Source organism: Alligator sinensis, unplaced genomic scaffold, assembly GCF_000455745.1.
Source record: "Alligator sinensis unplaced genomic scaffold, ASM45574v1 scaffold392_1, whole genome shotgun sequence".
NCBI lineage: Eukaryota > Metazoa > Chordata > Crocodylia > Alligatoridae > Alligator > Alligator sinensis.
The window spans coordinates 4,062,940-4,073,824 of record NW_005841898.1 but is presented as its reverse complement, the minus strand read 5'-3'; the positions used below and the strand labels follow the sequence as shown (position 1 = coordinate 4,073,824).

Here is a 10,885-nt window from a genome sequence, read left to right as displayed (position 1 = left end):
GCTTTTCCCCAAGTTCCTTCCCTGCTCAGAGAAAAGTAGTCCCTTGCCTACCCCAGGGCCAGCACTCCCTGCTGCAGGCACTCGCAGCCCACACGGGGCTGTCTGGAACAGGCACAGGCAGCCCCAGGCCAGCTGTGAGCGGCTTCAGCGTGGGGCATCAGGCATGGGGAAGGCAAAGGGCTGCTTCCCACCCCCCACTGTACTCACCACCACCTTGTAACCCAGCCCCACTGCCATGCTGGCAGCGGGGCCAGGTTACAAGCTGATGCTGAGCATGGGGAAGAGTGGCTCCTCGCTTGCCGTGTGGCCAGTGCCCCATGCTGCGGCCACTCACAGCCCGCCTGGGACTTCCTGTGCCTGCTCCACACAGCCCCGCGTGGGCTGCGAGTACCTGCAGCAGGGAGCGCCGGCCATGGGGTGGGCGAGGGGCCGCTTTTCCCGGCACTCTGCACCAGCTTCTTCCCTGCCAGCATGCAGGGGCTCAGGGCTGTGCGCTGCCCCCTGCCTATACCGCAGGGCTGGGAGGCACTGGTTGTGAGTGGGCGGGGAGCCAGTGAGAGCATGGGGCCCGCACTGGTGTCCCAGGGTCAGTGCTGGCAGGGCCCAGAGCAGGGTGGCAGGAGCACAGGGTCCCAGCTGGCAGGGCCATTTCAGGCCAGAGCCAGGGCCTGCCCCACCCCTCGCCACTGTCACCTCAGGCTGCAGGGCCTCACCCCACCCTCTGTCACCACTGTCATGGTGGCACAGCAGCCAGCTCCTGTCCAAACACTCACACTCTGATTGGTTGCTTCAGACAACCAATCAGAGTGCGAATAAAGCATTATGGACAGACAGACTAAGGCTTTTATAATATTAGACAGTATGGACTTGTTGCCAAGAAGCTTAATGGCATACTGTGCTGCATTAGTAGAAGCATTGCCGGCAGATCAAGGGAAATAATTATTCTGCTCTATTCTACACTGGTGAGGCCACATCTGGAGTACTGTGTCCAGTTTTGGGCCCCCCACTATAAGAATGATATGGACAAGTCAGAGTCTAATGGAGGGCAACAAAAATGTTTAGGGGGTTGGAGCACATGACTTATGAGGAGAAGCTGAGGGAACTGGACTTATTTAGTCTTCAGAACAGAAGACTGAGGGGGGGCGGGATTTGATAGGAGCCTCTAACTATCTGAAGGCTGGTTTCAAAGAGGACGGATCTAAAGTGTTCTCAGTACTGACAGATAATAGAACAAAGAGCAATGGTCTCAAGTTGCAGCAAGGGGGATTTAGGTTGGATATTAGGAAAAACTCTCTCACTAGGAGGATGGTGAAGCATTGAAATGGGTTACCTAGCGAGGGGGTGGAATATTCATCCTTGGAGATTTTTAAGGTCCGGCTTGACAAAGCCCTGGCAGGAGTGATCTAGTTGGGGATGGTCCTGCTTTGAGTGGGGGATTGAACTAGACCTCATGAGGTTCCTTCCATCCCTAATTTTCTATGATTCTGCTGGAGCTTATTAACATTCCAGTAAGCGCTTCACAAGGAAGTACATCAAAGACATTTTTCACCTTTGGCCATTTTTAAGTGCTTCTTTGACTGTGCACATCTCATGCTTGCTATTTGGAGTTCTTCAGAGGTGTTTACAGCTCTTCGAGCAGCCCAAGTGTTCAGATGCATTATAGGGCTAATGTGGTTGAGGCACACCAATTTCTGTAGCCAGCAACACACAAAGGAGTGATGTGATTAATATTACACCCATCTGCCTTTGACCCCTCAGCCCAAACAACCCTATTCCCATTTATAATGGTGTTGGGGCCATAGACAGACTGCTTTGAGACTACACCCCTAGCAAACTTTATAGCATCTCCTTATGGTTCCATGCACATCTAATACCTAAATCAGCAGCCCCTTTCAGATTTGAAATTCCCATAATGGTTCAATTTGTGTAATGCAAAAGACTCACTGGACAATCAGATAATTAAATAATTAAAAGATTTCAAATCGGATGAACTCCACTCCTGGTTATTGTGCAACCTCCTCCATTTTGTATTTTCATTACTCTAGATAAGAGAGTTTCTGCTTCTCAGCTCCCATCCACGCACCTGAAGGCAGAAGTCAGCTGAACTAATGGAAATGGTTAAACATGTCCTGTCCACACTGGGTGCAGAACCAATCCAGTATCAAATGTTTGCCCAGAAGAAGGATGCTTTCCAGAAATAGTCCTATAGGCTCTAACACCTTTGTTATCTACATTAGGAAAATCCATTGTATCTCCTCTGATGCTAACACAGGAGAACATTGTAAGGTAGGCAAAGCTCAGATGTGTTACCACCATATTGTCTGGTTAGGCATAAAAAACGAGAAAATGTACAGTAGAATAAATTCTGTCCTGCTTTCCAGAATCATGTGCTAACCAAATCAGTTTGTAAGAGTTAACTTATGACTTTGGTGCCTTTTTTTTCCTTTTTGCTAGAACACATGACCCTGCTTGCTTGGAATGAACTATACTGATGCAAGGCACTTCTGTTCCAATATAAGAACATCTGTGAAAGGGGCTGAACCATTTTAATTCTGTTGCCTTCTAAACAGATAGCATAGTAGTACAAAGATTCTGGATAGACAAAGCCTTCATTAAACTGTTTCAAAAACTAGGTTTAGATCAGCCCTACATCATAAATTAAACTAACATAAAATAGGCATAAGTGTGTCCATGTTAGGAATTGTATTGATTTCAGTAAATAGGCAAAAAACGAACAGCCCCCTGTTGTGTATGTGCCCACGTGGAAAAGATGTGACTCTTGTAATGGGTTAGTCAGAAGAATGGGGGCTGAGGTGAAGAAGAGGAAAAAGAAAGACTGTCTATTTGCTTCAACTCTTTCACGCTAATTAAAACAATCAAAGGCAGCACCATAAGGAATTTAAACTCGTGATTGTCATGGGAGCAGAGATCAAAATAAAGATTAAGCAAAGGAGAAGAATACTGTATATGCCTTCAGCTGGGCATGCAGAGTGCAGGACTGTAAAGAAGGTAAGGTTGGTATATTTATTATTCTACTAGAATTTCCATGTGTATTTCAAACATTAAGTTTCAGAAGACTGGCTGTTTCTGAATTTTAAAACAGTTATTTCATTAGGTCTAACTGATGGTCTAGTTTCTTTCTCATAGGCTCATATTTTTCTTAAATGAATTTGAGGGGTAAATTATTTTAGGAATATACAGGAAGATTTGATGGTGTACTACTTATCTATGACAAAAGTTTTTTCTTATGTATTTTCCCTGGTTACATCAAATAAATTAGATTTGAAGTATTCAGACTGATTTTATTTGGATGGTGCATTCCCTGAGGGCAGTAAAGTAACGGCAATTGAAACATAATTGAAACTTTTTGCAAGAACTGAGTGCATGTAAATTAAGATATTCTGCAGATGTAAACTGATGCAGTTCTGTTGAAGTCAATAGAACGGTGACAGTTTACTAGAGCAAAGAAGCTACTGATATAAATTTTACATCTGCAAGTAAAATATTCTCATTCTTTCCAAAATGTTTTCCCCACCTCCCACAAGCTGAATTACATTATTTATAGGAGATTCCTGATCTCTAAATTGTTTCTCTCTTAAGAACCAACCTTCTAATTAATTTAAATTTGTGAGAATATGAATGGGCTGAGAAATGGATTTCTTCCCACCGCCCACCCCAGGTTCTCCTCATGGACACTTTGAAAATGCAGTAGACTCACATTGGGTTGAAACAGAAAAACCTTTCTTATTCTTGAGAGACTTCCCTTCACATGTCTGCAGAAGTTTTGTATCTGAAGAGAACAAATGCAAAATTATAGTAGCTCAACTGATGCTAGTGGAGCTATTTTGGCGTAAGCTCTAAGTTGTGCAGAGTAACTGGGTGCATCTACACATGTGCTTTACTGCAGAGCTCTGCAGTAAAGCATCACAGTCTACATGTGTGCCGGTAGTACAGCACAGTAAACTAACTTAGCCATAGGAAAGTACTGCCAGGGACAGTATTGTCTTACAGCAGAGTAGAGTGTGCTGAAACATATGTATAGATGGTGACTGGGAGCATAAATTGCTGGCCAGTCCACCCTGGCTCAAATTGTTTCTCTCCTGGGTGCATGTGTGGATGCTGTGCCCAGGAACACTTTGTTTTGGCTCAAAGTGCTTCGGAGTTTATGGTGTTGCATTAATTTCACATGTAGATGCACCTGCTGATACTTGAACTTGAATTTGATCCTGTGTACTTTGTTCTTGTTAAGAATTTTTTCTTTAAAAAAAAAGCACCAAAACCTCTTTTTGCAGATAACACTTTGTGCCTTAGGAGAAATGAGTAAATGTACTTCTTGCATTAACTTGCACTATGTTTCTGCCCTGTAGGTGTGACCCAGACCAATCTTACAAAATGCCCAGAGGAGCAGGCCAACCAGATGGCATCTTTAGCAGAGGGAAGGGATATTCCTATCTTGATGTAGAAGAGTAAGTATAAAATAAAACAAAACATATAGTTGCATCTCTGCTGGTGAAAATAACTTTACATTCAGATTCATATGTGCTGTGGCTGCTGAAAGCTCAAAAGTGAATCAATTGTGTGAATTTCCTTTGTCCTGGGAACAGAATTTTACAAAGTAGGATTTTCTTGGTAAATTACATATAGTTGCTTGGTTTGGGGGAAGTACATTTAGTCTATTTTGTAGTCATCATCACAAGAAAAATTTGACAATTAAATCAAGTTCTTTTTCAGCAGAATATAAAACAGACTTGCTAGGGGAACAAGGAGTAGACAAAAAGTGAGTCCATCATCTTCAAAAAAGTTCTGACCTTCAGTTCCACATTTCATTCACATTTGCCTTATAAGTACTTCAAACGGGACATCATCTAACCCAAGGGTGGGCAAAATGGTGGAGCCAACTAGCAGTCAGACTTCATTTTCCAGCAGCCCCTGTCCGTGTTGCTACAGCTGGTTTCCATGGAGACTCCAGAAGCAGCAGAGCATGACAGTGTAGGGCCAGAATTTCCATGGAGATCAGCCCCTGCAGCGCTGGCAGGGCATGCGGATGGATGGAAAGACATTGGCTTTGATCCATAAAGTCATATAAAGTATTTACGCCAAGACTATCCTACACTCAGAGACTAACTGCTGTTGAGGTAACATTTTGGCAGTAGGGAATTTTCGAAGTGCTCGAGATGACAGCCTCATCCTGGGTTTGCAGATGTGGAACATGCTTTTGACCTGGATTCATCAGAGTCTAGGTCTGGTGACCTTTACCATAAGCTGCAACACTCATGTTTTCCCATGATTATTCCAAGGTCCTCTGCAGACAAGTAGGTCCCCTGAACAGGAAAGTCAGTTAATTTGGACTCAGCAGTCACCTCTGACACCGTGTCAATTGTAGCTAGTGTGACAGGAATGATTCCTATGGACCTCACCGCAACCAAAGCAGTGCCATTTACGTTAAGTGGCTGAAGAAGATAGATTCTACAGGCCCTTTGGGAGCCTTTCAGATAGAAATGCTGAATGGCTGACAGTTTGTAACACTATAGGCTGGGGGTGGAAAAGTCTGGCCCATGGGCTGGGTCTGGCCAGCAGTGGACTCCTGCCTGCATGGCTGGGGCCAATCTCCATGGAGTGCAATATTGCACTGTGATAGTTCAAGGCTGAGGTTGCCATGGAGACCAGCCCCAGCCGTGCTGGCAGGGTGTGCGGCAGGGCAGGGGGCTGCTCCAGAGCCACTGGGATCTTGCAGCGGAGGCAGCTTGGTCAGGGCCAGGGCAGAACAATCTGCAGCTTGCACGCTCCAAGCAGGGGTGTGCAGGCAGTGGATCATGGCTCTGCCCCTGCTCTGAACCAGGCTGTCACTGCTGAAAGGAGCTGGGATGGAGCCACGATCCGCTGCCTGCACATCCCTGCCCAGAGTGTGCAAGCTGCAGATTGCGGCTCTGCCCTGGCCCCAGACCAAGCTGCCTCCCGCCACAAGATCTCCCTGCCCTGCCAAGCACCTGGGGCCAGTCTCCATGGGAACCCCAGCCTTGTACAGCTGCACTTGGGGTCACCATGGAGACCAGCCCCAGTCATGTGGGATGGGGCTGCTGGGAAATGGGAGTCCAGCTGCTGGCTGGACCTGTCATTGTGCCCACCCCTGCTATAGGCTCTACCCAGCAGGCCAGACTCACTTCACAATTGGTAGCGTCTGGGCAGAAAAGTGTCAGTAGAGTGATGCAGGCTCATTAAGAGACCAGGAATAGAACAAAATCACCAAACAGCAACAATATGATGCTTTCAGTTTAGGCGACAGCCCCTGTGGAGCAGCACAATGTGTTTGAGTGCTACTGTCTGGGAAAATCTTCTCAGGCCCTCTGGGGAGAGAGAGGCTAACACTTGGCCACACGCAGGGGACAATAAGGGGGCCTTTGTAGTGGGAGCTTAAATGGAGAAGCAAGTCCCCAGGAAAAGGAACCACTGGTAACAGAAGGAGGAAGAAAATAGGGCTCACTTGAGCAGAGCATTCTGCACACCAGTGGAACCAGCAGAGCCATTTCAGCCCTTGACTGGATTCTAGCATGACCCAGCACAGTGGGAACACTGCCATACCACACTCCAAGTGAAAGGGGAGAGTTGCAGAGATGGTCAGCCTTGCAACCTCCAAGGTGCTTAAAGTTCTTGGCTAAATGTCTCGACAAACAAGTAGCTCAAACATAAGGCTGGCTTGTTCTGCTTCCTATACACTCTTGTTGACTCCTGCTTTAGACTTCTTAGCAATGGAAAAAAAGAGAAAAGGAGAAAACTATCTTCCGTTTATCTCTTGAAGGGAAGGGCAGCGTTAGTAGAACAGGGAACAAAGAACTCATGCAGAGTCTCCACAGCTAGTTCAGATATCTCTAGGTGGAGGTGTGCTGTCCTGTATACATATATTCTGACTGGGGTTTATATAAGCAGCAGCTAGAGCTCACCATTTTTGTGCCTCTTTGCTTTCTGATAAATGGCACTTTAAATCTGACTTTCCTGAGTCCCTTTTATAGAATGGGAAAAAAGATATGTAACAACACTGTAATAGGGCGGTCTAGGCCTTTAAAGTGGGGTAGATAAGCCTGGTGGAAGAGCTGAGCTGCGGACGGTTAACTGGTAGCTCCCAGTTAACTTGAGCTGGAGAAGAAGCAGTTTGGGGCTAGCAGGCAGGCTGAACCCAGAGGAGCTTGCTTCTAGGAAGGGCCTGAGTTAAAGGCCAAAATTTGCCTTTGCCTGGAAAAAAGCCAAAGGCTGTTTTGGGTGAGGATTATTATTGGTTGTGAGGACTGTCTGAGAGCCAAGGGGAGCAAAGCCAGTAGACGAGGTTGCAGGAACCTAATCCTGCTTCTGAACTACTGTTTGGACTGGCTGAGCAGCTCCTAAGGGGACAAAGCCCGTCTGTATGGGACCAGGGACACCCACCTGATTGTAAGCACATACTGATTAGGCCATACTCCTGAAGCCACAATGTGACCTAAATTCCCTCCTGTCCAAATGCCATCATTATTATGCCTAGTATGGTATGGAACATGAAACAAGTTAAGAAGCTGCATATGCAAAGGTTACTCCTTTTGCCTGCAGTTTGAGACTGGGCAATGTTTTATGGATCCAGTAATCGCTCTCTAGCTTTTGCTATAACAGGATGTGAGTTGGCAAGTACATTGCCAAGTTCTTTACCTGGAGGATTCAACTAAAAATAAATAAGATGCATCTCCACAAGTGAGGCATTTATTTCATGGTTTTTCCACTTTGGCAATGCTGTCTATATGAGGTGGAGTGGTCTATGAAGAGAGCTCTGGAGATCAATATCGTTTGAAGTGATGGTTGTATTTTACCAGGCTTTGAAAGAGTCATGCCTTTTGGTTGGGAATTTAGCTGCTTAGTTAACCTGAGGAGTGGCCAGAGCCAGAGCCAGATGACTTGAAACTGAGGACAATCATTTAGTTGCATACATGTTCATTCATTAATGATGTGGACACTGGAGTCAGAAGCGGACTGGCCAAGTTCGCAGATGACACCAAACTTTGGGGCAAAGCATCCACACCAGAAGACAGGCAGGTTATCCAGGCTGACCTGGACAGGCTCAGCAAGTGGGCGGACGAGAATCTGATGGTGTTCAACGCCGATAAATGCAAGGTTCTCCACCTTGGGAAGAAAAACCCGCAGCATCCTTATAGGCTCGGCAGTGCTATGTTGGCTAGCACTATGGAAGAAAGAGACTTGGGGGTCATCATTGACCACAAGATGAACATGAGCCTGCAATGCGATGCGGCGGCTAGTAAAGCGACCAAAATGCTGGCTTGCATCCATAGATGCTTCTCAAGCAAATCCCGGGACATCATTCTCCCCCTGTACTCGGCCTTAGTGAGGCCGCAGCTGGAGTACTGTGTCCAGTTTTGGGCTCCACAATTCAAAAAGGATGTGGAGAAGCTTGAGAGAGTCCAGAGAAGAGCCACGCGCATGATCAGAGGTCAGGGAAGCAGACCCTACGATGACAGGCTGAGAGCCCTGGGGCTCTTTAGCCTGAAAAAGCGCAGGCTCAGGGGTGATCTGATGGCCACCTACAAGTTTATCAGGGGTGACCACCAGTATCTGGGGGAACGTTTGTTCACCAGAGCGCCCCAAGGGATGACGAGGTCGAATGGTCACAAACTACTTCAAGATCGTTTCAGGCTGGACATAAGGAAGAACTTCTTTACTGTCCGAGCCCCCAAGGTCTGGAACAGCCTGCCACCGGAGGTGGTTCAAGCGCCTTCATTGAACACCTTCAAGATAAAACTGGATGCTTATCTTGCTGGGATCCTATGACCCCAGCTGACTTCCTGCCCTTTGGGCAGGGGGCTGGACTCGATGATCTTCCGAGGTCCCTTCCAGCCCTGATGTCTATGAAATCTATGAAGTCTATGTTTACCATGATGTTCTGAAAACCCCCGAACGACTGCTCCAAACCACTGAGGGGCCTCATTCATAAACAGAGGCTTCTGTTCAATAGCTATTTTTCTTCTTTGTTCACTATATGTAATTCAACCATTTCAGGATTCCCTGCATATTGCAAGCACCAACTGCTTAAAAATCCAACCTGTTCATTATTTAATTTCTTAAAGGGCACAGTGGACCCCTTTGTGTTATGACCTAAGCCTGTTGAAATATTTGGTAAAGGATAATGCTGCAATTAGTTGTGCTATATTTTTGCATAAGCAAATGCATTACATAATTTTCTTTTTGCAACAGGGCTGTGGGCATTGGAATCCTTGTTGTGGTTCTTGCAGTGTTACTGATCATTGGCTGCTGGTATTACTGGAAGCGCAGTGGTTATAAAAGTCTTTGGGTAAGTGTGGCAGCTCATGGCCTAGGTTCATGGTTCATACTGATTACCTGCAGCATCACAGTGCCCATGAGGACCAGGACTACAATTGTTAGGCACTAGGTAAACACAATAAATTGAGACAGCCCCTGCCTTAAGAAGGTTATGGGGCCAATGAAGGAGGGAGAGAAAACAGAGAGAGAGAGGCTTCAGACAGAAGCAATTTTTGAAATGTTTAGAAACATTTCAAAAGCTGGGGGACATACTTACAGTCCCTGTGGTGGTCCTCCTCCCACCTAGCCCCAACTCCCAGCTGGAACACTTCAAGGTTTCTAGTTAGGGGGCACAAGAAGAGTACAGGATGACTCTGGAGTGAGATGGGGGATGGTGCTGGGAACTTCCCAGATCTCTGCCATTAGGATTCTGACTGTCCATTCCCAATTTTCTCAACCTTCCCTCTCTCTCTGTCACAAGAGTTAAGTAGAGCCCCTCACGCAGCGTGGGGCAGCAGGGAATGCCCCCCCGCCCAGCAGCACCCAGTAAGCCAGGGCTCCCCCCCCCAACCAAGTGCCAGGAGCTGGGGTAGGCGGGGCAGCCATTGCCCGGCTGGGCGGGGATGGGCCTGGCCTGGCTGATTCGGACTTTCAGAGATTCAGCAGCAGCCAAATCTCCGAGTCAGAATTGGCCGAATCAATTTGGGACAGTGATTCAAATCACCGAATCAAATCACTGTCCCCCAAATCAGCCAAATCTGAAGCAAATACTAGCCGCTTTGCACAGGCCTAATCACAAGGTTGTACCCTGCTTTTGCTTTTTTTGGATGTACAACAAAGGCCTGAAAAGTTTGGGTTCTTCCCTCATTCCCTTTTTTTATTTATAATTTCCCCCTTCTTGTTTTTTTTAATCTAAGGTTCCTGACATACATTATATTTATGGTGCAATTAATTGGTTAATTGCATGATACATTTAGACATGCTACACATGCAAAGTAATTAGTGCATGATAAGGATGTCCAATCAGCCACAAAACTGTTGCTTGAAAAATGTTCCATCAAGCTTTAATTAAAAAATGGCATGTCACACACAGGGTGAGAGCAGCAGCAGAGTGACAAGAGCAGGTACCCAGGACACAGGGACTGCAGTATTTTGTGGTTGCCACTGGCAAGATTGTGAACAGGGTCACAATCCAATGGCCTTTTTTTGTGTGTATTTGTTCATTTGTCTGTTTCTGGTCCTGCCCCTGCCTCCTTCACCAAAGCCAGCACCTGGCACAGCTGCCCCGTTCTAGTTGTGCTGCTAGTTGTCAGTGTTTGGCAAGGTCCTCCAGCATCCCTGGGTACACTGCTTTCTCTGCCCCCATCCTTTCCTACAACGGGACTCTGACTTAGGAAGAACTCTGCTGCCCCCAGACGCCTCACCATTTGTCATGACCAGAGGTCTACCTAAATGATGCGAGAATTTATCAATTTTCACGGGTTGACAAAGCATAAGGTTCTAATTTGGTCAAAGTTTTCACGGCATAAAGTTCTAATTCCACGGACATTTTGCAGCAGCCTGCCCCTTGCCACTGAATAGCTTCGGGGGGGGG

General features: G+C 46.5%; 1 protein-coding gene across 3 annotated transcripts in view; it reads left to right on the top strand.

Moving 5' to 3' along the window:
* The first annotated feature begins 2,245 nt into the window (after window positions 1–2,245).
* Window positions 2,246–10,885, top strand: part of MLANA (melan-A) — a 12,996-nt gene continuing 4,356 nt past the window's right edge. The window contains exons 1-3 of one of the 3 annotated variants that reach the window (XM_006018374.2): window positions 2,246–2,286; window positions 4,368–4,466; window positions 9,226–9,322. In XM_006018374.2, the coding sequence (XP_006018436.1) occupies window positions 2,261–2,286; window positions 4,368–4,466; window positions 9,226–9,322 (222 nt within the window). In that variant the 5' untranslated portion in view covers window positions 2,246–2,260. Of the gene's footprint in view, window positions 2,287–2,916; window positions 3,015–4,367; window positions 4,467–9,225; window positions 9,323–10,885 lie in introns of those variants that run through there. The other 2 variants (XM_006018373.3, XM_025197555.1) reach the window with 2 other exon arrangements.